The 25167-nt window shown below is 47.1% G+C and overlaps 1 protein-coding gene across 2 annotated transcripts in view; it reads left to right on the top strand.

Annotated features, from left to right (window-relative positions):
- INSR (insulin receptor) overlaps positions 1-25167 on the top strand; it is a 334293-nt gene that overhangs the window by 252650 nt on the left and 56476 nt on the right. For both annotated transcript variants that reach the window (XM_085637683.1, XM_085637684.1), the window contains exons 4-9: positions 1500-1666; positions 5212-5356; positions 7990-8204; positions 17665-17791; positions 20094-20347; positions 21970-22137. In XM_085637683.1, coding sequence (XP_085493809.1) covers positions 1500-1666; positions 5212-5356; positions 7990-8204; positions 17665-17791; positions 20094-20347; positions 21970-22137 — 1076 coding nt within the window. The remainder of the gene's footprint in view (positions 1-1499; positions 1667-5211; positions 5357-7989; positions 8205-17664; positions 17792-20093; positions 20348-21969; positions 22138-25167) is intronic.

Consider the following 25167-nt stretch of genomic DNA (forward strand, 5'->3'; position numbering starts at 1 on the left):
CCCTAGGTGGGCTACAGTATACCTCCACTCACTGCCTGTATCTTCTGGTTCCCTAGGTGTGCTGCAGTATACCTCCACTTACTGCTTGTATTGCTGCAGTGTGAATCTCCGCGTCGGTTCCCTAGGCACGCTGCAGTATACCTCCACTCACTGCCTGTATCTGCTGCGGTGTGTAGCTCTTCTCCTGTTCTGTTATACCCTGCAGCCTTTCCTCATACCCATGCCACCTTTCAGTGTTTGGATGTGCAGTGGATGTCCTCGCTCAGCAGCCTTTCCGTGCTTCTCTTCTCCACCTAGAGCTCCGTACCTCACGCTTGCGTGCCATGCAACCGCCCATAGCTCACTGCCTTGTTCACCGTGCACTCATAAGCTTAGTACCTTCTCCAGTGGTGGCTGCCACTATACGGGGGTGGTGAGGCGAGGAGGACATTTCATGATATAAAAATAAAAAATTAACTTCCCTTCTTCGCCACTGTTGCCACCGCCGCACGTCTCTCCTAAGTCCTTGCAGAGCCTGTAAGCACCCAGTCTTCCGGACTCTTCCAGCCAATGATGGCGCTGCAGGAGCAGCGTTGTGATTGGTCTGCAAGCAGTACCTGGGAGGCTGGGCATGTTCTCTCCTGGGCTGGGCAACACAGCCCAGTGGAGAACATGCCAACTGCGCATGACTGATTGGACGGCCCCAGAGGGCTGATCAAGCCGTCATGCGCACTTAGGGAGGGAGTGCAAGCCACCAATGCGCCCTCTGACGGGGGGTAGTCCAGCCCCCTCTGCCCGACCTGGCTGGAGTCGGAGTCATGCAAAGAAAAATGTAATTATACGAACTACTTGTTATTATCATTTTAGTTTTTCGTTTGCACTGCTCAACGAGCAGTGGGGCGACGCTCCTCCGCCTTAGCATAGGAGCCGCCACTGCATTGGGAACCAAGAATGTCTGATTTATTGAGAAGTGCTCGAATTTACACGAGCTTTACACTACTGTTGCTGCCTTCCAAGCACATTTTCACGGTTTGTAATGGTAATGTAGTGAGCAGGGGGCCCTTGAGCAGGGTACTTTGTTGTTTTTAAATACAAATCTTCACTATTTTACTCATTTACAGGCAAAAAAAAAGAGCTATTTGCAGTGGCTGCCAACCGGGTGAACCTAGGTTGGCTATTTTCGCAGATTTCCACAGCGTCTCTGGGGAGTCTTCCATTGCCTCTTAGCTTACAAGTGTCGTGGATCAGAGCTAGTTGGATTTTACTGCTTTTAATATAATTTGTGTGTGTGGGTAGACTTTTGTTAGTGGTTTTGCTGTCCTGCTCCCTGCTGAGTGTGAAAGAAATTAGATCTGTGCTTTCTTTAGTAATTGGGTAATCCTGTTGAACCATTGCTGGCGCGTTGCACGCGTCACTGCACCGCGCGCTGCACGCGTCACTGCACCGCGCGCCGTCTCATGGTGGTAAATGTTCTAAGGGTCCTTTTCTGTGTCTGCCCTTCCTTCTCCTTTGCCACACAGCTTGAACTGCTCGCCATGCGACGGCCTTTGCCCCAAGGTCTGCAACCTGTACCAAGATGAAAAGGTGTCGCCTCCTGTGAAGGTCATCGATTCGGTGACGGCCGCGCAGGAGCTGCAGGGCTGCACCATCATCAACGGAAGCCTGACCATCAACATCCGCGGAGGGAGTAAGCGCTTTCTTTTTTAAATGGAAGACTCTAATGCGTTCAGTTCAAAATCTTTATTCGACACTTAAAAATGTCATAAAAGTATACATTTATAAAATACGTGCAAACATAAGACAAATCCATTAAAATGTCAAAGTAATTTAAAACTACATCTCCTTAAAATCTTGATAAACTGAGCTATAGAGTCCGCGTAAAACTAAAAGGATTTGTTTTAAAAATGTAGCTGGTAATAACGGTTTCTTAATTTCATGGCGTCCCAAATAAAATTCTGAATTCCAATACATATTTCGCCTATGTAAAAATTCCATTGCGGGCAAACCACCTTGTTGCAGTAAAGGTTTTAAGAAAAGCCGTCTAGGGCTAGCATGCACAGGGCAAAACAGGATAAAATGAAACTGTGATGTGGTGGGCGGACATGCTTGTATGCTTGCAAAAGAGTTTGGCATCTTGTAGGGTTTTGTCGCAGTCATTTGGCCAACAAGAGAAGCCCAAAAAAAGTTGACACATGCAGCATGTGTGTTGCAATTCTTTATTATTTTTACAGCTAGTATTTCAGGTATACAACAAAAGTTGTGGAAAGTTGTCTCCGTATAAAACGCAGAGTAGTAACGACTCCTAGTGTTCAAACATCCATACAATGTTCATACCGTATTGCTCCAAAGGTGCAACCGGCGACAATAACTGCATCATTGAACAGGGAAATGCAGACTCCGTAGAGAGCCATGGGAAATTCATGGAATGTACCTGTGAAAGGAAAAGGAAAGAACAGGAAAACTCAATTAAGGGAATAGAGGAAGGTGATAAAACACAAAGTGGGTACAGCCGCAGGAGTGTGGTTCTTTGAGCACCCATAAATGTGGTTGGTTAAGTCAGTCGAGCCGCTGACCTGGAGTGCCTGATGCTTCCTTCCAGCCTTTTCCAACCTCGTCGCCATTGCTCCGGCTGATATATCCAACCACACTACTTACTGAGACAGAGGTATGATTCATTCTTTGTTGTTGTCCCGTCTGCAGCCATTGCACAGTGTGTCGTCAGCAGTATGTGACAATAAAACAATTGGGTCTGATGATGCTCATATGGTTGAAAAGGGACATTCAGTTTGTTGGGTTCATCGTCTCTCCCAGTTGCATCAAGCGGTGACTCATAAGATGCCAAAACAACGCTAATTGCAACCTTTGCAGGCGTGTTCAAGAGATAGCGTACAACAATATTATTTCCAGTCCACAAAGAAAGTGATCCCAAACATTTGTGTGAGCTGGCTGGGTACGTCTTGTGAAATCCCACCACAGTTGAGTCGTCTGCATCGCTCTCCTGACCTGTCCTTGACAACATAAACGGACCTCGCCAGTAGTAGTCCTGTGCAAAATATTACAAGTGCCATGGGCTATAATGATCTGATCGTGGGCCTCGCGTGTGTTACGCCTCCTTTAGAAGGCTTTACACTGCCACCCACATGGGCTCTGGGACTTTTTTACAGCCATAAACTCCTTCATTCATGTGGTAGGTGTGATGAGCAATGAGCAGACTTGGTCCAATTCCAACCCTTCTTTCTTAACTACTAAGAGTTTCTCTTGATGAGGCAGTCTTGAAAAGTGGGTCCTCCGAATCTGAAGGTCTGTGTTGGGACTTGTGTGCATGGAGCGGGGTTTCCTCGATGTATCTTGGGCAGCCCACCCCTCAAGAGATGTGCCTCCGGCAAAGGCAGGTATATTCCCCAAGAATGAAGTGCATCCCTGTCTTCCAGTGTATGCCCGCCCTCTGTCAAACCAAGTTTTTAGAAAGCGAGTGCTGGTCAGTGATGAAGCACGACACCAGGTGGTGGGTGAGACCAGTCTTTCACTTTTTGTGAGATGCCTGCACTCACAAGATAACACTGTAGCACTTGGGCCATCACACTAGGAGCGGCTCGTTTTGTGTTAAACATTATAGTTTGGCGGCTGCCTACTCCTAGCACCCTGTGCCTCTAGTCCCCCCTCCCTCCCTAGGTCTTCTCTGGGACTATTGTGGTTAAACAAATATTCCCCAAGAAGCCTGCCCTCAGGCTTTCATGGTCTACCCCTTCCCACCGCCCGAAGCACTCAGTCAGAGAGGTGGGTGATTAGTGGACTTCCTTTCACCTCTGGTCTTGGGTGTCCCACTTTATCTGCACCCCCCTCTAATCAAACCCTCGAACTTCCTGCCTGGATCATCCTCTTAAGAGATCTTCTTCCCACCACTGCCGCGCCCCAACGTCTCACTCCATCCAGGCACTTTGTGTTCTTGGAGGTCTTTCTGGCTCACCCTCTCCTTTGACCTCGTTGGTGCCAGGTGTATTTTACATGCATGGCCCGACAGGTAACTCTCTTCAACCAAACACTTGGCACCAATCTCTGCTGATCAATTTACTGTCAGAAATAGATGAGCCGCAGAGTAGTTTGGAAGCCAGGGAGAAGGAAGCGGCAGTGGGGCCACCTAACAATAAAGGGCTTCTGGGGCATTTCAAGATTTAGTCAGACAACAGTGGGCGAATTTAAGAAATACCATTATTTTGTACCACTTTACTTTTAAATGAATTCCTCATGTCCATTTCGTCTAGTTGTATGGTCTAGTTTGCAAACTGGTGCTGACGTTGCTTTGTGGCCTGCAGCCCCGTTGCAAGTGTGTTACAGCAGTCCTCCGACGGCTCCTGTTTTGCAGGGAGTGACTGGTTTCTGTATGGGTGGCAGGTTTGACAAGTTTAGCTCAGTTTTCAAAAATATATTACACCAAAAAAGTCACTACTGTAATCTGGTGTAACATTAAAATGCACTATTGCATTCTAGAGTAACATATTGGAATGTGTCCATGCAATCTGGAGTGACATTGAGATGCCTCATGGCACCCTGGAGTAACTTATTAAAATGTACCAAGGCAGTCTGCAGTAACATATTAAAGTGCACTATTGCATTCTAGAAGAACCTATTAGAATGCCCATTGCAATCTGGAGTAACGTGTTAAAATGCACTGTTGCATATAGAGTCACATATTAACATGCATTTAGAGTCACATAGTAGCGTGCATTTTAACATATTAAAATGCACTTTTGCATATAGAGTCACATAGTAGCGTGCATTTTAACATAGTTAAATGCACTGTTGCATTCTTGAGTCTCATATTAACATGCATTCTGGAGTAACATTAAAATTCACTGTTGCATCCTGGAGTAACGTGAGGCTGCACCTGTGCTGTCTGGAGTAACATAGTAAAATGCACTGTTGCATCCTGGAGTAACGTGAGGATGCACAAGTGCAGCCTGGAGTAACATTAAAATGCACTGTTGCATCCTGGAGTAACGTGAGGATGCACCTGTGCTGTCTGGAGTAACATAGTAAAATGCACTATTGGATTCTGGAGTAACATAGCTCTTAGTATGATATTTTGCATATTTCTAAACACTGTTTGTCTGGATGCTCGATTGCTCGCAGTCATTCTCTGAAACGAACATGGCCGCTTCTGCCCAGTGATGCCGCCCAGCAACGGACTCAACGCTCGGAGGTGGGTTTATAACATGTCGTTGTATCTTCCAGGCAATATTGCAACAGAGCTGGAGGCGAGCCTCGGATTAATCGAAGAAATCACCGGTTTCCTGATGATCAAACGTTCCTACGCCCTGGTGTCCCTGTCCTTTTTCCGGAGTCTGCACGTTATCAGAGGGGAGACCCTGGAGTTTGGGTGAGTGACCCTTTCGGTCAGTTTTGTGGGAGGGGCTTGGTGTCACACGTGCAACCATCCTTATGACTCGGTGATGGTATGCTGGCAAAGCTCGCCAGAAAATGCATTTTTCTCTGCAAAGAATGCACATTCTTCGTAAAGCGTGCACATTCTTTCCACAGAAGGCGCTTTGTGAACAGCGGATATTCTTTGAATGGCGGCACTTGTCCTTACAGACCGCTTAAGGTCTGCATTCGATACATCGGAGTGCAAACCCTGGGTCAACCCTGAGTTTGACTAGTCGCCCGCACTGGGTTGGGTTGGAGGTAGGATGAATTACTGGGGGTACACTTCAAGAGGATGTAGCCTTAAGGATAGAGCAGTCGACTTCGAAGCTGCGGAACCGGGTCCGAGTCTCGGCATCGACGCTCAACATCCAGTGATTCTGGGCAGATCACCTAATCTCCCTGTGCCCAACAAAAAATGAATGTGTCCATCTGTAACGACATTTGTGCTCATATAAAGCTCTCTGATATCTGATATCTTCGCGTCTAGTTCACGCTCTATAAAACTCTTAATTTTGTTTTTTGTTTTAAAGTACACTTTGTATGTTAAGCTTTCGATGGAAACCGCATCCTGCGCTGGCTTAGAGAGGGCAAAGAGGTAGCGGGTAGGCTTGGCACCGCTTTGGACAGTGCCTTTTGTTAACCTCCATAGGGAACCTCTTAAGCGCTTCCAACATTAAAGGCAAAATGACGCCAGAATTTCAGGCTGACGAAGGCGACAAGAAAGGTAGAACTCTGGCCGTCTTGCGCCACCCTGTACATTGCCCTCTCCGGGGTCGATACGTCACTGAGAACATAGCCTTAGTGCCCGCTGCCCGGCGCTGTAAATCCAGGATCATAATATTTGGTGACTCCACTCCTCTGAGAACGCAGTCACCCCACTTCCAATCCTACCTTCTCCAAGGACCTGACCGCAGTAATGGCTTCCTCAGAGTGACTGCGGCGCCTGTCACATTGCGCCACGTCAACATTACAAGGTTTTTGCGAAATAGTGCCTGCTGTCTGACATTTGCTGGCAGGCCCATAGAAGCAACACAAAATATCCCAGGAACGTATAGTTTATGGTATGTAAATAAAGTCTTGGCATTTGTTAGATACATTTCTAGACATTACTATACATACACCCCTGTGCAATTTCTGGAAATGTTTTTTTGGTTCCAAACTGTATTTTGCTACATGTGTTTTTTATAAAGTAGCTGTTTTTTTTAATGTAAATATTTTCTTATGTGGATATTGTGGAAATAAGCATGTTTGTTTCCTCTGGGTCCCGTACTGGACAAAGTTGACGCAAGCCCAGAGGATACAACGCAGTTGCTGTCTTTCTTCTCTTATGTACATGCTTTTCGAAGTTTCTAGAGAGAAGTTACTCCCTTACATCGAAAAAGAGGACTGATTTTTTTTAAATATATGTAAAAAAGCACTGTTGGCAACCTTAGTACACCTTATTGAGTTTTTCTCTCGAATTAATGGCCACCCTGCGTTGCCACCAGCCGGTTGGTCTGGGCATTCCCCTCAAAAAGACTTCTTCTTTCGACCTGTCCACATTATCAGAAAGCAGCTACAGTTGACCCATTATTTTTGTTTATATTATTGCAGTGTTGTATTGAAGCATTAGTGCAGTTTTTAGCAATGCCGCTTCAAAGGTCCAATATAGTGGGGCATTTATTTATTTAGTTTATAAGCTGTAGTACGGGATCCCCAGCTCACAATAATCCTTGGGGGAGGGGGGTTTAATGCGTCCCCAAATCCCACTGAGTTTCCAAATGCAGCAGTAAAAAAAACATAGACTTTACAGGCGCTTGTGGAGAGAATACTAGAAATGCAACACTTTTTCAGTATTTGTCTCAAGTTGCGTTAATACTACTTCTCTGACGCATTAAAGCGTGAATGAGCCTCTACAGAATTAGCATTTCACTCACTTCAGTCTGCTTTCGGGATCCCTTTCCCTTACAACATGGAGACTAGCCCTCTGTTCTCCAAACTGCTGGGATTTTTATCTGTGTCCCTTAAGCCCAATCCACACCTTGCAATCGAACATCCATGTTGCTGGGAGGTAGTGGCAGGGACGGTTGGCCTCCGCTTCACACAAAGAAAAGGAGGCTGTGATCTGAAATGCAGGAAACTGTTACTTGGGTTGGAGATTTGATGGCGGGCGTCTTATTTTTAATCCAGTTTATTGGGGACGTAGAGGGTTATTTTGTTAATCAAATTTAGTGTGTACTATAATGATGATGCATTTCCGTGGGCCACAGAGAATTTACATGTGCGTTTTAGTTCTCGCAGGGAGCCAATACGGTTGTCTCACTTTAGGGTCACTTACACTATTTTAACAAGTTAGATATTATCGTTTTGTGGTCATGGCATTTGCCGCTCTGCATGGGCTTGGATCCTAGGAATCGGTCCCAGTGGTGGACTTGCGTATAAGAAGACTGAAAGGTCTTCTGTCGGACCTGTCGCTCTGAAAAGCTGGTTGGGATTTGTCTCCACTACACAATAGATCAACCACCGCTTTGAATCACTGCGTGGTTCCTGCCTCTAGTGGAGTTTTTTTGTATGCTGACCACAGTTATCTTATCTCTCTCTTTTTAGGAACTACTCCTTCTATGCTCTGGATAACCAGAACCTGCGACAACTCTGGGACTGGAGCAAACACCGGATGACGATCATGCAGGGAAACCTCTTCTTTCACTACAACCCCAAGCTCTGCTTGTCGGAAATCCACAAGATGGAGCAGATTACTGGAACCAAGGACCGGCAGGAGAGCAACAACATCGCTTCAAAGACTAACGGCGACCAAGCTTCTTGTATGTAGAATTTCAAGATACAGTCTACCTTAACTAACATTTCCGACCTGCAGGGAAGCGTAGTGGGCATGCTGTGGGCGGAGTCAAGAAGTTGTTACTAAAAGGAATACAGTTCAGGCTCCAATTGAATAATATGTACTGCATTAGTTACAATGAAGCTGTGGCGGGAACATTGTTGTAAACCACATCCGCTCTTCAATTCCCTGCACTCGCAGGAGGACGCCTCATTGGTCAGCAATTTCCCTGCTGAAAGTAGCTCATCCCCAGCTATTTGAAGGGAATAGAATCTTAGGAGGGAGGTGGGGATGACCATTCTCGTTGGAAACCACCTCTCCCTTCACTTTCATTTCCCTATTTGTTGTGCCTCACTGCTCAGCAACACCAAAAAGATTACCTTTTCCACAAGCGATGCAGAGTGTGCTTTTCTGTGCTTTTCATTCCATTTTGCATTTATATGTATTCAGCAATTTTGTAAGGTGTTAACAAGTGCTCACTTGTGGAATTCGGGGTGTTTGATAATATAATATAAAAATACAAGAAGCAGTGGCGGGATTCTGACTTTAGAGCGAGATCACACAAACAGTGAGCAATGGGCATGAAAGTGTATTTGTACGGCGGTGACCATAGGCTTACCTCATAATGTACTGAGATGCACTCTAATTTTTGAGACATTTGTTTAAAAGATGGCAGAAAGATCCCCCCAGGCCCATTGCTCTGCTACCTATGTGTAGCAGTATGATGAGCTGCAAAAAAATTGGGCAAAAATCCAAAACACTGGAATGTGTCCCAGTGTAATTACTTTTGACTCTGGTTAATACAAGCATTCCTTAGTCTGTCTTCTGTTTTTAGTGAGTCACAGGAATTGCAATGGACACGCCCACCCGTGGGGCTCAAGACCTGTATGATAGGGCTCTGGTTGCTCTTCACTGATGAGGCCCAGAAAGGCTGAAACTTTTTGGGGTGCCCTCTGTTCCTCTTCTGAGGGGGTACAGCTTAGCAATTTAGGCCGGACTGTTTCTGTTGGAGAAGGACCATGGTTGAATTCCATGTTGTTCGGCCTTGTGTGTAGTGGCACAGTGAGCAAAAAATATGTTGGGCTGAAATGCTACTCAAATTACCACCGGCTAAGATTAAATTAAGCTTTTCACCCATCACTTTTTGTGAGACAAGCAAGAGCGAAATGGCTGATGTTTTGACGGGACAGAATTTAGAAAGAGAAGGCCAAAGTGCATTTCTAGGCATGGCTAACAACAGGCAGCACAACTGTGTATCCAGTTACAGCCGAGATTGAGGTCTGCGGCGGGATGTTTGGGCAGGAAAGAAAATTTATTTTCAGCAAAAAGCATCCCCCTTGTTGCTTTATTGTGTTTAAATAAACAAAAAAAAGCTTAAATGTAATTTAACAGTAAGCGTAACACCCAATAGTATGCCCAGGAAAAAGTAAGTGTCAGGGTCTTTCAAAGATAGCGGAAGTGAAAGATACCAGAGTCCCACCTAAGTCCTATGAAGGAGCCTAGATTTACTTTGGTGCTTTGTTCAATAACTCTAAACATCCTGCTTATCTTATAAATCAAGCATTAACAAAAAAATCCAAAAGACAAATAAATAATCCAAGCTATAAACATACAACTTTTCAGTTCCAGTAGAAGCTGGCTGTGCTGTGAGGATTGTCAACTTGTCAGTTGTTGGCTCTGACGGTGTGTCAATCACCCAGTACTTGATGTCCAACCCTCGCAGGGCCCTATTACCTACTACAGGTCACTCCGCCTGCATTTAGTACTAAAGTCAAGGTGCAGATTTTGCAAAGTGAGTGTAACACACTTGAAGCGAGGCGAGAGCTGTGTGTAGGCGTGGGAGCTGCCGCAGTCTGCACTGTCGAGAGCTTCCTCCCAGCCCCTCGTATATGTCATAATCAGGAAATAGGCCTTGTATCTTGGAAATAACTAACCTGGGAAGACACACATATTGTGACCACTGACGGTTGCTCGAAGTTCCAGTTTTGCAGCGTGAATCTTTCTGGATTCACTATGCTGTGCATTATTCCGCGATCTTGTGGTTGGGTCCGGATTCGTAGTCTTTTCTTTGTTTTTTTTTTTTTTTTTTTTTTTTTGTAGCCCAGGTGGGCGTCGACGTCCACCATTTGGTGCACCTCCCGTGACGTCGTCGTGCTTCCTGCGGAAGTCCCACCTTTGGGGCGCCATCTTCAGATTCTTTTTTCCGCCGTTGGGTCTGGATCGACATCGGGAAGCTCCAGAAATTCACTCGGAGGAAGAAGGAAGAAAAGCGAGTTTCATCGATAGAATCAAGAGAAGACATCAGGAATTGAACAGATTTCATCAGGAGCGCTAAGAAAGAGGACCAGCGAGCCTTTTTCTTCGACAGCCCTGGAGAATGCACGCTCAGAGACCCTGAGCGAAATGGACAAGACGCCATTCAAGTTCTGCCCAAACTGCCACCACAAGTTCGCGCAGAGAGACCAGCATCCGGTCTGCAACCTCTGCCTACCGGTCGATCACCAGAGTATCGACTGCAACGCCTGCTCAGCCTTCGCGCCGAAGACACTCAGGGTGAGAGAGCGGCAGAGAAGGGCCAACGCCAACATGGACGGCAAGGGGAAGCCCCCGACGCTCTACGCTCTGGGCCTCTCCTCAGACGACGAGGACAACGTCGCCGAGACAGCCGAAAACTTCACGGTCGTAGAGACCGACAAGAAAAAAGAAGACGAGGTAAGAGAATCGTCGAGCGCAAAACAAAAAGTACCTCGACAACACGAGGGTGACTCGAGAAAAACTGAGTCAAAGTCCACGAAGGGAGCCCCGGCGCCGAAAACTTCGACGTCCAAGGGGGGAACTTCGGACAAAAGGCCCAGCGGATCCTTGCAAAAGGACTCCCAGGTGCAGAAAGACGCCGAAAGGCAAGGGTCGTCGAAATCATCCCATGAAACGGGCCGATCGACGCAGAAAGAACGTTCGACGTCGACGCAAGTTTCATCGAAAAGGCCCGCGGTCGACGCCGAAAGCATCTCCGAAATGGAGAAAAAGAAGAGGCGGCTCGAGGCCGAAATGGAGAACATCCTTCAAAGGAAGAAGGAGTTCGACGCCAGGATGAAGGAATTCAAGATTCCAACAGTTTCATCGGCGGACGGCGTCGAGGTCGAAGAGGTGTTCGACGCCGAAGGGCTGACAAGGGATCTCGAAGAAGAGGAGGAGCCCTATTATGAGGAAGAAGCCGAGGAAGAAGACCAACAGTCGTTCTTCGAATCGGCGGCATCTACCAGCAACGACGTCGAATGGCACGATCTCGACACCGAAAACCCGGAGGAGCCCGTAGACACGTACCCCTCGAGGCCTTCGCCACCCGACGACATCGGGGTATACAATATGGTGGTGAAGAGCGCAGCACTGGCCTTCGGCGTAAAACTCGACGAGGAGAGGCCGAAAGCCGATTTTCTCGTCGAAACACTGCTCCCCATCCAGACTAGGAGTCAGTTCCTCCCCATGCTACAAAGCGTGATGAACCAGGGGAGAGAAGCCTTCAAGGAGCCTGCAACCTGCCGGTCGATCACACCCAGGACAGAGAAGAAATATAAGCACTCCTCCCTGGACCCACCTTACATCAAGGGTAGCGTCACAGCAGACTCCATCATAGCCTCCACGGCCAGGAGAAGGGCCAACGTTCCAGCAACTTCGGGCCCACCTCCGGATAAAGAGAGCAGGAGGATCGACCTCACAGGCAGAAAGGTCGAGAGGAACGCCGCAATGCACTGGCGCATGGCGAATTCGAATGCACTCCTCAATAGACACCAATACCAACACTGGGATGAGATGGGGGAGCTTGTAAAGCACCTCCCCGAAGAATACCGCCAGAGAGCCTCTCACCTGGTGGATGAAGGAAAGAACATCGCCAACTCCTGTATAAAGACGGCGTTGGATGGGGCAGAGACTTCAGCAAGACTCATGGCCATAGGGGTCACAGAGAGGAGGCATGCATGGCTACGAATCTCGGGATTCAAAGCGGAAGTGCAGAACAACATCCTTGGCACCCCCTTCAACGGAGAGACACTGTTCGGAGCAACGGTGGACGAAAAGCTCACCCAGCTCAAGAAGGAAAACGAGACAGCGAGGTCCATGGGGGCCCTACAGCTGAGGGGAATGAGACGAGGTAATCCCTCGAGGAGACCCTACGGTAGGGGTGCAAGCCAACAAGGGACATCGCACCAGGCGTTCCAACAAGGTCAGCAGGGCGAAGGTCACGGTCAAGGTCAGCAGAAGCAAAGCTGGCAATATCAACCTCGGGGCCAGTCCTTTCGCGGGAGAGGGAACGGACGTGGCCAAAGGAGGAGAGGGGGCGATCAGCCCTCCTCGAAGTGACTCAGCACGCAAGAAGACGCCTACCCTCGTCAAGTCCCCAAGGGTGAGGCGCAGAAAAGTGTCATCAGGGGGAAGAGAAGTTTCAAGAGACTACGAACATACGTCACCAGTAGGCGGAAGGCTGAGGTTCTACCTTCAGGAGTGGCGGCGCATAACCACAGACAAGTGGATACGGAACATCGTGCAGTACGGATACTGCGTAGACTTGGAGAAAAGACCTCCAAACAGGAAACCGAAAGGAAGACAGAGATCTGCCCAAGAACTGGCAATACTCAGAGAGGAAACGCGGAAACTCCTACAAAAGGGAGCCATAGAGGCAGTGCCGTTCGGGGAACGCAACAAAGGGGTCTACTCAAACTACTTCGTGGTTCCGAAGGTAGACGGAGACCTCAGGCCCATACTGGACCTCCGTTACCTAAACAAGTTCATAAGAACGCAAAGGTTCAAAATGACCTCACTGCAGGAGGTACTGCCACAGATAAGAGAAGGGGACTTCATGGTCACCATAGACCTCAAGGATGCCTACCTTCACATCCCAATAAACAGAAGGCACAAGGGCCTTCTAAGATTCAACATCGAACAGGAACACTACCAGTTCACAACCCTGGCCTTCGGATTAAAATCAGCGCCAAGGGTATTTACAAAATGCCTGTCGGCGGTAGCGGCACACCTACGAAAGCAGGGCATACACGTATACCCATACTTGGACGACTGGCTGGTCAAGGCAGACTCACGCGAGAAGTGCGAGAGGCACGCAAAACGCGTAACGGACACCCTCACAAATCTGGGATTTTCCATCCACTGGGGAAAATCATCGCTGGAACCGGAACAGGTAAAGATTTTCCTGGGGGCACAGATCAACTCCCTCAACGGTACAGTAGTGCCCAGCGACAGGAGGACAGATGCCCTACTGAAGGAGACGCAGCTCTACCAGAAGGGGCGAGCTCTGACAGTGAGGGCGGTGAGCAAGATGATGGGGATGATGGCGTCCTGTATCCAGCTGGTGCCGAATGTACGCCTGCACATGAGACCATTCCAGGAATGGCTGCAACAGCAATGGTCACAAGCAAACGGAAGTTGGGAGGATCTAGTGGTTGTTACGCACGCAGTGCAGGAGGAGATAACTTGGTGGAACAGAGACAACATAACAACAGGGAGAAGCCTGACACCACCAAGCCCAACAGTGACCATTACCACGGACGCATCGCAGATGGGATGGGGAGCGCACATGGACAACCTCAGAGTGAGGGGTCTATGGGCTCCGGCAGACGCGGTCCGCCACATCAACTACCTCGAGTTAAAAACGATACTGCTAGCCCTGAAGGCATTCCAGAGACACCTGTGCGGGCAGAGGGTGTTGATACAGACAGACAACACCACGGCGATGTTCTACATCAACAAACAAGGGGGGACACAGTCGTTTCCCCTCTCATCCCTAGCTCAGGAGATTTGGAGATGGGCCATACCTCTCAGGATAGATCTACTGGCAATTCACCTACCGGGGAAGGACAATGTGGAGGCAGACTGGCTAAGCAGGCAGACCTCAGCATCACACGAGTGGGAGCTCAATGGCCAGGAAACGGAGAAACTCTTCCGGAGATGGGGGACTCCCACAATAGACCTTTTTGCAACACGCCACAATGCAAAATGCCGAAGCTTCGCGTCCAGGCAACCAGATCAGCAATCCAAGGGAAATGCCCTATGGATAAGCTGGTCGAGGACATTTGCCTACGCCTTTCCACCGATACCCCTGTTGCACAGAGTGCTCGACAAGTGCAGAACCAGCAACATGACTCTGATCCTGGTGGCCCCACAGTGGGCGAGGCAGACATGGTTCTCACAGATTCAAGAAATGGCGCAAGGCAATCCGTACAGGTTCGAGAGAAGAAAAGACCTGCTCTCAATGCAAAACGGGGAGGTCCTGCACCCAGAGCCAGAGACCCTCAACCTAGCAGCATGGCTCCTGAAGACCTAGAGTTCGCACACCTAAGGTTACCTCAGAGCACTATGCGAGTGCTACGGGAGGCAAGGAAACCTACTACAAGAAAGTGCTACAGCGCAAAGTGGACGAGATTCACGGTGTGGTGCAGGAAGAAGGGCCTGCACAACAGAATGACAAGAGACTCAACTGTGCTGAGGTACCTCACACACCTTCTAAAGAGTAACCTCTGCTCGAGCTCCCTAAGGGTGCACCTAGCAGCGATCGTTGCCTACACCAGAGGTGAGAAGGGTGGAAGTTTCTTCAGCTCGCAGGTGGTGAAGAGATTCATGGAGGGAGCCAAAAGAATGGCACCCCCGAAAAGGTTGCCGCCGCCGGCATGGAATTTAAACGTGGTTCTGACGGAGCTCATGAAGGCGCCGTTTGAACCCATTCACAAGGCCAATCTACAAATGTTGACGATGAAGACTGCCTTTCTAGTGGCCATAACCTCACTACGCAGAGTGAGCGAGCTTCAAGCACTAACGCTACAGGAGCCCTACATTCAAATTCACAAGGACAGGGTGGTCCTGAGGACGGACCCACACTTCATGCCCAAGGTAGTGTCGGCGTTTCACATGAATCAGAGTATCCAGATACCGAGTTTCTTCCAAAACCCGACTACAAACGCAGAAAAGGCCCTGCACACCCTCGATGCCAGAAGAGCGGTGATGCACTACATTGAAAGAACCAAGGAACTCAGGAAGTCGAAGCAGCTGTTTGTGTCCTTTGCTACCAGCTTCTTGGGTAGACCAGTGACCAAGGGCACCATCGCTAGGTGGATTGCCCTCACTATTCAATTCTGTCACAAACAGGCTGGACAGGAGCTAACGGAGGGGCCACAAGCTCACTCCACAAGGAAGAAGGGGGCCACAGTTGCCTTCCTGGCAAACACGCCCATCCAAGACATCTGTCTCGCAGCAACTTGGGCATCTGTGCACACGTTCACAAAGCACTACTGCGTGGACATTCAAATGAATAAGGAAGCACAGGTCGGACAGAAGGTGCTACAACACATTTTCAACGACCAGCGATCATCTTCCACCCAGCCACCACAGAAATAGGAAAACCGCTACAAAATCTATGCACAGCATAGTGAATCCAGAAAGATTCACGCTGCAAAACGAAAAGTTTCTTACCTGTCGGTGTAGTTTTGCAGCTTGAAGATCTTTCTGGATTCACTAGCGAACCCACCCACCTCCGCCAGGAAGATGAGGCTGGAGGAAGAGGGGGTGAAATGGATAGGATCAAATAGGTGGATACGTACAAAAATATGGACAAAAGGATTAATCAATCGCCTAGGGTTAAAAAAAAAAAACAAAAAAAAGAAAAAAAACAGGGAAAAAAGAACCCGAAGATGGCGCCCCAAAGGTGGGACTTCCGCAGGAAGCACGACGACGTCACGGGAGGTGCACCAAATGGTGGACGTCGACGCCCACCTGGGCTACAAAAAAAAAAAAAACAAAGAAAAGACTACGAATCCGGACCCAACCACAAGATCGCGGAATAATGCACAGCATAGTGAATCCAGAAAGATCTTCAAGCTGCAAAACTACACCGACAGGTAAGAAACTTTTCGTTATGTTCTTTTGTCGAGTGGTTGCATCTGAGGTGTTACTACTGCTAAGGACCAAAATACAGACTCGTGAACCTGTCCATGGCCAATATCTTATTTCTAATCTGCCTAAATATGCATGGTTTTCAATGCCAGTTCACAAGTTTTTTTAAAGTTTTTTTTTTTTTTAATACTTCTAGGTTGTGATAATGGGAACCGCGGTTCACATATGTAAAGTGATTTGCCCAGGGTCACACAGTACTTTCTTGTGGCAAGGATGGGATTCCTAACCAGGTCTTCTAGTTCTGCAGCCAAACCCCACAGCACCACCCTTCCCACCCTGTTGCCTGTTCACTTCCTCACCTGTAACTGAAACAAGCTGTCGGTGGCTTTTGGTACAGCGATTGGGGAGCTGGTGCTTTACGCAGGCGGCGTACTTGACACAGCAGTGCTAGGCAGCTTTGGGGAATCCATGACTGACACGGACTGCTTGAGGTGGTTCCAAGGGCCTCCGTCCCGTGGTCTCACTCCAGAAGTCGCGTGTTTTTGTTTTCCGAAGCCTGTTTACTGCAGATTCGCATAGTTACACTTTACAACACTGTTGTTGTAGTTTTTCATGTATCACCAGTTTAAATGATTTACAGGGTTGTCTGCCCACAAAGCAATATTAACTAAACAGGATAGGTTGGCTCGAGCAAAGAGTTCTGTGTCACCACACGCTTTACAATGCTGTGTGCTTCCCACCGCAGCGGATGTTCTGCTTGTGTGCACTTCCAACTCATACATTTAATCCAAAAACTTTTCACGGGGCTAATTCCATCGCAATTCTCTCAAAAATTGCAGGGTCAGTTACATAGTTTTTTTTGTCATCCAATACAAAATCATTTGAAATGCTATACTTGAACTTTTATGTCTTTTAATATTCTTTGTGTAGCCTTCCCCACCTTGCTTTCCTAAAATGAACAGTACTGTCTTCTGTTTGCTGCTGGTATCTTTCAGTCACGTCCGCTCCTACACCAGTATCTTTTTTTATTTCTTGCTACTGCCCGTTTCTTGTTTTGCATCCTTCCTTTATCTTTCTGTTTGTATCTTTTTTGTTTTGTACCCCTCTTGTTGACATCTCCTTTTACGAATTTAAACCCCAGCCTCTGGTATCAAATCTCCTTGTTATGTTCTCTTTTCTCGCCTTGCTACCACCATTCTTATCCTGCTGCATTGTCTCTTTGTGTTACCTTCTTGTCTTACCTATTTTCTCCTCCTATGTCTTCTCGCCGCTCCCTGTTACACCGTGCCCATGCTATAACATTCATCAGAACGGAGGTTCTCTGTATCACGACTGTAGGTGTGGTGGGGGTCAAATCGCACTTACAGCAGGCATTGACGTTTTAGTTGGCTGAGATCAGAGAGGACTAGCAGTGGTTTCGACTTTTACTCTAAACCCGCCTAAGATCCTGTGATATCGAAGGATTTCAAAGGGGAAAAAAATCCTATCTTCTGTGCCTTTGTGGCCATGGGCTCAGTTGTACTTATACAGATGTAACTCTTTGTTTCCCCCAGGTGAAGATGAGGAGCTGAAGTTCACCTCCATACGGACCTCCTTCGACAAGGTCATGTTGAGGTGGAGCCCTTACTGGCCTTCCGACTATCGCGACCTGCTGGGATTCATGCTCTTCTACAAGGAAGCGTAAGTGAACGGATGGGTGCAACCGAGTGCCATCTGTGGAAGCTTTCTTGTAGGTTTCCATCATCACAGATGTGACTCGTATACAGTGCGCATACTCGAACGAGCTTGATCTGGAAAAGCTTAGCAGTTTGAACCAATCTCAGCAACGAAGCGTTCAAAGAGGATATGTAATACTGCTTACTACTGAACACTGTGGCCTTGAATGCTCTCTTTGACTGACGCTGTTCTTGCGATCTTATGCCCATTCACCTACATCGTTACTGATAGCATCTCTGGACCGCTGATGTTCTTGTAAGACCTAAATGTAAAATCATTCTTTCATTTGGGTTATCATCACCCATTAGGCCCGGCATATCTAACAAAAAAACTAGAATGGTATATACTGGGACGCCAGCTGAGATCCAGCAGTCAAAAGTTGCTCTGTCCCCGAAGAATCAAAAAAGGCAAGATGGGGGCACCGCCTTCTCCCACCTAGTCCCGAAACACTGGAATGGTTTGCCAGAAGACATTCGGGCATTTACCAATCTGGCACAATTCGAGAGAAGGCTCAAAACCTGGCTATTTTAAGGAGTTTTGTTCTATCATATCGTCATCTACTGCCTGTCTCTCGAGCGCCGAGAGATCCCCCTGGGGATGATTCGTCGCGCCTTATAAATATTAAATAATAATAATAAATATTAAAAATAATTATGTTTCAATATTTGTTGTTGTTTCTAGCCACTGTCATTATGTACTGTACGCTCTTTGTTGATATGGTTTGTGCTGCAAATCTTTTCAAAACTATCATATGGGATGTCGTCTGCAGCCTGCCAGAAAGCTTTTGCACCTGGGCAGTAGTGTGGGCCCTCAAATTTTTGATCCACATCAGCAGTCTGGGCAGACTTGCAGGTTCCAGCACTTGGAGTGATCAATATTTGAATACTAAGTTTTGATTTCTTCCTCAACACCCTCCCCACTCGCCTTACCTTCCCAACTTTCTTGCTCTTCACCCCTTGGGCACTTGCACCTTCGTTGCATGCCCGTCCCATAGGTTCTCCCTATTCTCCTGTGGGTCCGGCATTTTCTTTGTTCACTGCCTCTCCATGCACACTTTGAATCCTCACCCCATAGTCGTTGGCACCCTCAGAAAAAGTGCCCCCTGTCGAGACGCAAGACAAAAGCTTCAACGACCATCTGTGCAGGCCACTTTGCTCCCCTAGAAGAACGACTGCACATTTGAGGGCTGAGTGGTGCCCATTAAAGACAGGCATCACCAGTGCATGCTTGCACCATGTGCCAGTCTTCAAGACTTAACCTTTAAAAATATTTTTGCCATTTCTTTCTAGCTTCCACAGACTCAGATCACCCTCAGAACTACTGGCTTCTGAAAGACACATTTCACACACAACTTGTAGCCAATTCCAGCTTTCTTACTCTTGATCACTTAACGAAACATTTAACTTTCATAGTATAATTTAATTATTTATTCCAATTCTTTGGCTTTTGTCAAAAACAGAGGCTAGTGCTTAGGTGCAAAAAAACTAACAAAAGAAAAAAAACCTATTGATATTTTTTCTGCTTGACAAGACTATTTCCATTTCCCTAATTTGCATATTCTGGTTCAAACTAACCCTAATTTGCCTCATTTCTAAATTGTACTAAATGTAAAACAAGCAAAATTAGTATCCACTTTTTAGTTTTATTGATAACAATTTATCAACTTGATTTTTGCTTTGTTTTACCCCTTTTCTTCTACATTGCAAAATGTAAGCCTCTTTTCTTTTACTTTTAACTAAATGTTAGTGAAGTAAACAACGACTTTTGTTGACCTTTCAAGTTTATAACCACTGTTCTGAAATCTCTTAAGGTGCTGGTATAATAAATGTTGGCTTCAATACTAGATTGCTTTGCTTCATATAAACAGAATTTCAGCCTTACAATTTGTGTAGGACTCACCTTTGTCAATCAGTTTGTGATTCTACTTTTATTGGCCATGCTCCGTATCCATTTTAATCCTAGAAATTAGTTGTATGGAAGTAAGTCACTTTAAGGAGACTGAAGGGAGTTGTTTGAGATGTGCCAGGCTTCTTGTTTTTTCTCCCCAGCATACTACTGACTTAATCACCACAACATTGCATATTCTAAAGTCACCCTACTTGTGTCTGTAATCCCATGCCGCGCCCCTGTCAATATTTCAGCTTCTGGTGTGATAAATATTGTGTTTCTTGTATTGATTAAGGAAACACCAGCCCCTCCTCTATGTGCTATACCAAATAAATGACGGTTTTCAGTCTCATGTGCCCATCTCCTTCTTTCTCAACAGCCCGAATGAAGACGTGACTGAGTTTGATGGACAGGACGCTTGCGGATCCAATAGCTGGACAGTGGTGGATATCGACCCACCAGCACGTACCACTGACCCAAAGAGCACACAAGCCCAGCCTGGGTATTTAATGCGCAACTTGAAACCTTGGGCACAGTACGCCATCTTTGTGAAAACACTGGTCACCCATTCTGACGAACGCAGGACTTATGGAGCGAAGAGCAAAATCATTTACATCAGGACCAATGAGACGGGTGAGCAGCCATTTACAATTGGGTATATGTTTTTATGGGGTGCACGTTTCACTTGTTTTGGAGCTGTTTTGGAAAGAGTGCTGCTTGGCCATACAGACCGCTACCTCAGGAGACTCCAGGACCGGCGTGCAAAGGAGGTGGGTATGCTATATTCCATATAGATACCATAATACAGGCCTCAGTAAACTCGTTACCCTTCACCTATATTCTCTCCCTACATTACACTTATCACGGTTTACAGGGACTGACCTTTTACCTAGATATTACGCTGCATTCAGAACGTGGGTTTTCCATAGTTCGAAATCTCATGCATTATGCATGAGGATTCTTGGAAGCACAGCAGGACTGCCATCTCCTGTATAAAATCTATGTATAAAGTTCATGACCTATGTCATCCTAAGTCCGACACAGTAATATAGCAAGGTAGTACCCCTGGGGAGACCTATGGATATATACATCACATCTTGCTAAGATAGTTAGAGGAGACCGAGACTTCCCGGCCGACACACTGACCAGAGACGCTGAGGTTCCTGCATGCAGATTCTCCAGCTCACAGTGGTCTAACATCCAACTCGAGACCAGGACGGTGTCCCACAGTCTCACATTTCAGGTAATTGTGTTGACTGAATCTCAGAGGAATTCTTGGCTTAACACCTACACCCATGCTAGGCCTGTATACTTTTTATAGGAACTACACGACGGGTAGAATGGCTGTGCGACTGGTTGGACATCATCTGAGCGCTCTTTGCATTTCCCCCGTATCGCTGAGCTGCTTTGGTAACGGCTCAGTCAGCAGGCATTCAATGACCGATCATTTTAGCTGCTGTAAGACCGGTGCAGATTCAAACCTATATCAGTAGCGCGTCACTGTGCCTTTTAATGCCAATTATATTGAGTTCACTGTTGATAATAGATGTTTTTTACACCTACGCCCTAACTCTGCTTTATGATGCTCTCATACCGACCCCCTTGTTTAGCTGACATGGCCATCTGCAGCCCTAGTTCGGCATTTGTCAGGAGTCCGTACATGAACACACACCCCTGGCGGAGTGTGTTTGTTTAAGTTGTGGTAAAAGTTAAGCTGTTGAGACCTAGTAAGATGTTTGTGGTGTTGTGGGTGCGAGGGGTGAGTTTGTTTGTATCTTGTAGTGCTCCAGCGGTCCTTTGCTTTCTTAAGGTATAAATCCAGTTATTCCTCCGTCATATGTCTGTAGGTCAGCCATATCCCTACGATTAGATATCAATAAATCCCACGAGAGCTGTGCAGTTGTTAACAAATTCTCCCCTGTAATGCTGCTCGTCTCCAGGTCATCAGTGCTCTGATCCCATTGCATGGAAACCCTCTCAGGAAATCTCCATTCAAGAAATCTGTCCCAGGGCTTTACAAACTTTTTGCCGATGAAGTACCACTTTGAAACAACATTTGCACCGATAAACCTATAAATAAACATAATTTTAACAGTCCAGAATGAGCACAAAAGCAATTTTTGCTTTGTTCGGCACAAATGACGCTTGTGACAGTGGTCAAGTGGTTGACAATTGTGTTGCACCCATGCATAGTTTGTGCATTGATGTTGCTTGAAATCTCTTTATACCAATTCCGTTTTCCTTTTGCTTTGCAGTTCCGTCTGTTCCAATAGATCCCATATCAATTTCCAATTCTTCCTCTGAAATAATTTTGAAATGGAAGTCACCCTCCGAGCCGAACGGCAACGTGACCTACTACCTGGTGTACTGGTATCAACAGCTCGAGGACAGCGAGCTGTACCAGCTCGACTACTGTCACAAAGGTGAGTGTTTACTTGCTTTAGATTTTGAGCAAATAAGGTTTACACTAGGATGGTGCAGTGCTCGACATCTGATGTTGGTGAAGAGAAATTCATTTTTTTAAACATTTATAATATGAACTAGAGAGGCGTCCCATACAGAAATATATAATTTGAACTCTGAAGACAAACCAAGGGCACAGTCTAACCTCTTCTCCAGTATTTATTTTCATCATAATGTTTTAACCCCAGATTCTGGGTCCATTGTAAACTCTTAACCATCAGCCCAAAGATCCTCAAATCATTGGATGATGCATGTGCATTTGCTAAAGTTCATAGTTCATAGACAAGTCTCATTACACTAGTGAAAATATTGTTGGGCCTGAAAAATATTTTGCTGTTTGTCGTCTCAATATCTAATCCTTCATGTAGTTCCAGGTTTGGAGTATGTGATGGGAGCTCTAGACATTGTGAGTGTAAAGCCCGGGGACGTATACACTAGAACACAAAACAACTGAAATCTATGTATACAGAATGCAAAACAGGAAGATCTAGTCGTCCATGCAAAATCATGAAAATCTCCTTCTGTACGGTGTCCGAGAGGCGGGGTTAGGACTTCTCTTGCAGAACCAGGAGGCAATTCTTTAAGGGAACTTTGAATTCCTGGATGGAGGGGACCATTTCTGATCATAGGAGGTAAAAGAGTTCGAGTGACCGGAGCCAAGTGGAGCAAAAGACTATAATCTCGATGGAGCTTGGGTGGTTTCGGTGAGATATGAAGGTTCTGATTGGTCGATCATTGGTTGGTGGTGTGATTATAGCACGTAGGCGTGGAAAAGGGTAATCCGTTGCTAAGGCATGCCACAGCTTGTGGGACCCCTCTTTGAATTAACACTTTGCTTATGCTGTCTACCCCTTTTCATGTGTGTTGGGGTGCTGCCCCCCTTCAGGTTGGCGGAGTAGATTTATCCCAGTCCTGAGCCTCTCTGGTACAGATCTGCACGTTAAGGTGCATTATTCTAAGTCGTTTAATCAGAGCACGCGATGACTACATGGGAATGTCACGCATAAGCAAACTGAAGACTTGGCAGCTATGTCAATCTGTCAATGTAGCTGAAAATTGTTGTAAACATTCAAATTCTTAATGAAAAATTGTTGTTCAGAGTGCATGACCGGCGACCAGCAGCGCCTCGTGGGTACGGCAGGCTGGCGCGAGCGGCGTCCATTGCTAACTGGGTTTCTGCTATCCGTACACAGTAGTGGCCGGTGTTTGTGACGAGTGGTGCGGCGGCCAGGCAGGCAGGCAGGCGGGCGGGTGAGAGGGGGCATAGGGGTCGCGAAGGGAGGGGGGGGAATAACAAAATAAATAAAAATTACCTTCAGCCAGCTGCTTTGCACGATGTGCTCCTCTTTTTCGACACAGGCTCCCAGAAACCCCTGCAGTCAATCCTGAAGCTGCTCTCATATGAGAGCAGCTTCAGGATTGGCCCGAGTGCCCTTGATTAGCGCTCCAGGGCAGACTGGTTGTCTGTACCTGTTCTCTCCAACCCAGCAATTCTATTGACGGTCCCTATTTCACTTTCACGTTTAGACCTCTTCTCTTGCTCTCCAGCTCCTTTCACGTTTGAGCCTCTTCTCTAGGTCTCCAGCTTCTTTCACCTTTGGACCCCTTCTCTAGCTGTCCAGCTTCTTTCACGTTTGGACCCCTTCTCTAGGTCTCCAGTTTCTTTCATGTTTGGACATCTTCTCTAGGTCTCCAGCTCCTTTCACGTTTGGACCCCTTCTCTAGGTCTCCAGCTTCTTTCACGTTTGGACCCCGTCTCTAGCTGTCCAGCTTCTTTCACATTTGGACCTCTTCTCTAGGTCTCCAGCTTCTTTCACGTTTGGACCTCGTCTCTAGCTGTCCAGCTTCTTTCACGTTTGGACCCCGTCTCTAGCTGTCCAGCTTATTTCATGTTTGGACCCCTTCTCTAGGTCTCCAACTTCTTTCACGTTTGGACCCCTTCTCTAGGTCTCCAGCTCCTTTCACGTTTGGGCCTCTTCTCTAGGTCTCCAGCTCCTTTTACGTTTAGACCCCCTTCTCTAGGTCTCCAGCTTCTTTCACGTTTGGACCCCTTCTCTAGCTGTCCAGCTTCTTTCACATTTGGACCCCTTCTCTAGGTCTCCAGCTTCTTTCACGTTTGGACCCCTTATCTAGCTCTCCTGCTCCTTTCACATTTGGACCTCTTCTGTAGGTCTCCAGCTCCTTTCATGTTTGGACCCTTTCTCTAGCTCTCCAGCTCCTTTCACGTTTGGACCCCTTCTCGAGCTGTCCAGCTTCTTTCACGTTTGGACCCCTTCTCTAGGTCTCCAGCTCCTTTCATGTTTGGACCCCTTCTCTAGGTCTCCAGCTCCTTTCACGTTTGAGCCCCTTCTCTAGCTCTCTCGCTTCTTTCACGTTTGAACCCATTCTCTAGCTCTCCAGCTCCTTTCACGTTTGGACCCCTTCTCTAGCTGTCCAGCTTCTTTCACATTTGAACCCCTTCTCTAGGTCTCCAGCTTCTTTCTCGTATGGACCCCTTCTCTAGCTGTCCAGCTTCTTTCATGTTTGAACCCCTTCTCTAGGTCTCCAGCTTCTTTCACGTTTGGACCCCTTCTCTAGCCATCCAGGTCCTTTCACATTTGGACCCCTTCTCTAGGTCTCCAGCTTCTTTCACATCTGGACCCCTTCTCTAACTGTCCAGCTTCGTTCACGTTTGGACCCCTTCTCTAGCTCTCCAGCTTCTTTCACGTTTGGACCCCTTCTCCTTCTCTCCAGCTTCTTTCACATGTGGAACCCTGCTCTAGCTGCCCAGCATCTTTCAAGTTTGAACCCCTTCTCTAGCTCTCTCGCTTCTTTCACGTTTGGACCCCTTCTCTAGGTCTCCAGCTTCTTTCACCTTTGGACCCCTTCTCTAGCTGTCCAGCTTCTTTCACCTTTGGACCCATTCTCTAGCTGTCCAGCTTCTTTCACCTTTGGACCCATTCTCTAGCTCTCCAGCTCCTTTCACGTTTGGACCCCTTCTCTAGCTGTCC

Source organism: Triturus cristatus, chromosome 12 (assembly GCF_964204655.1).
Source record: "Triturus cristatus chromosome 12, aTriCri1.1, whole genome shotgun sequence".
Taxonomy (NCBI): Eukaryota; Metazoa; Chordata; class Amphibia; order Caudata; family Salamandridae; genus Triturus; species Triturus cristatus.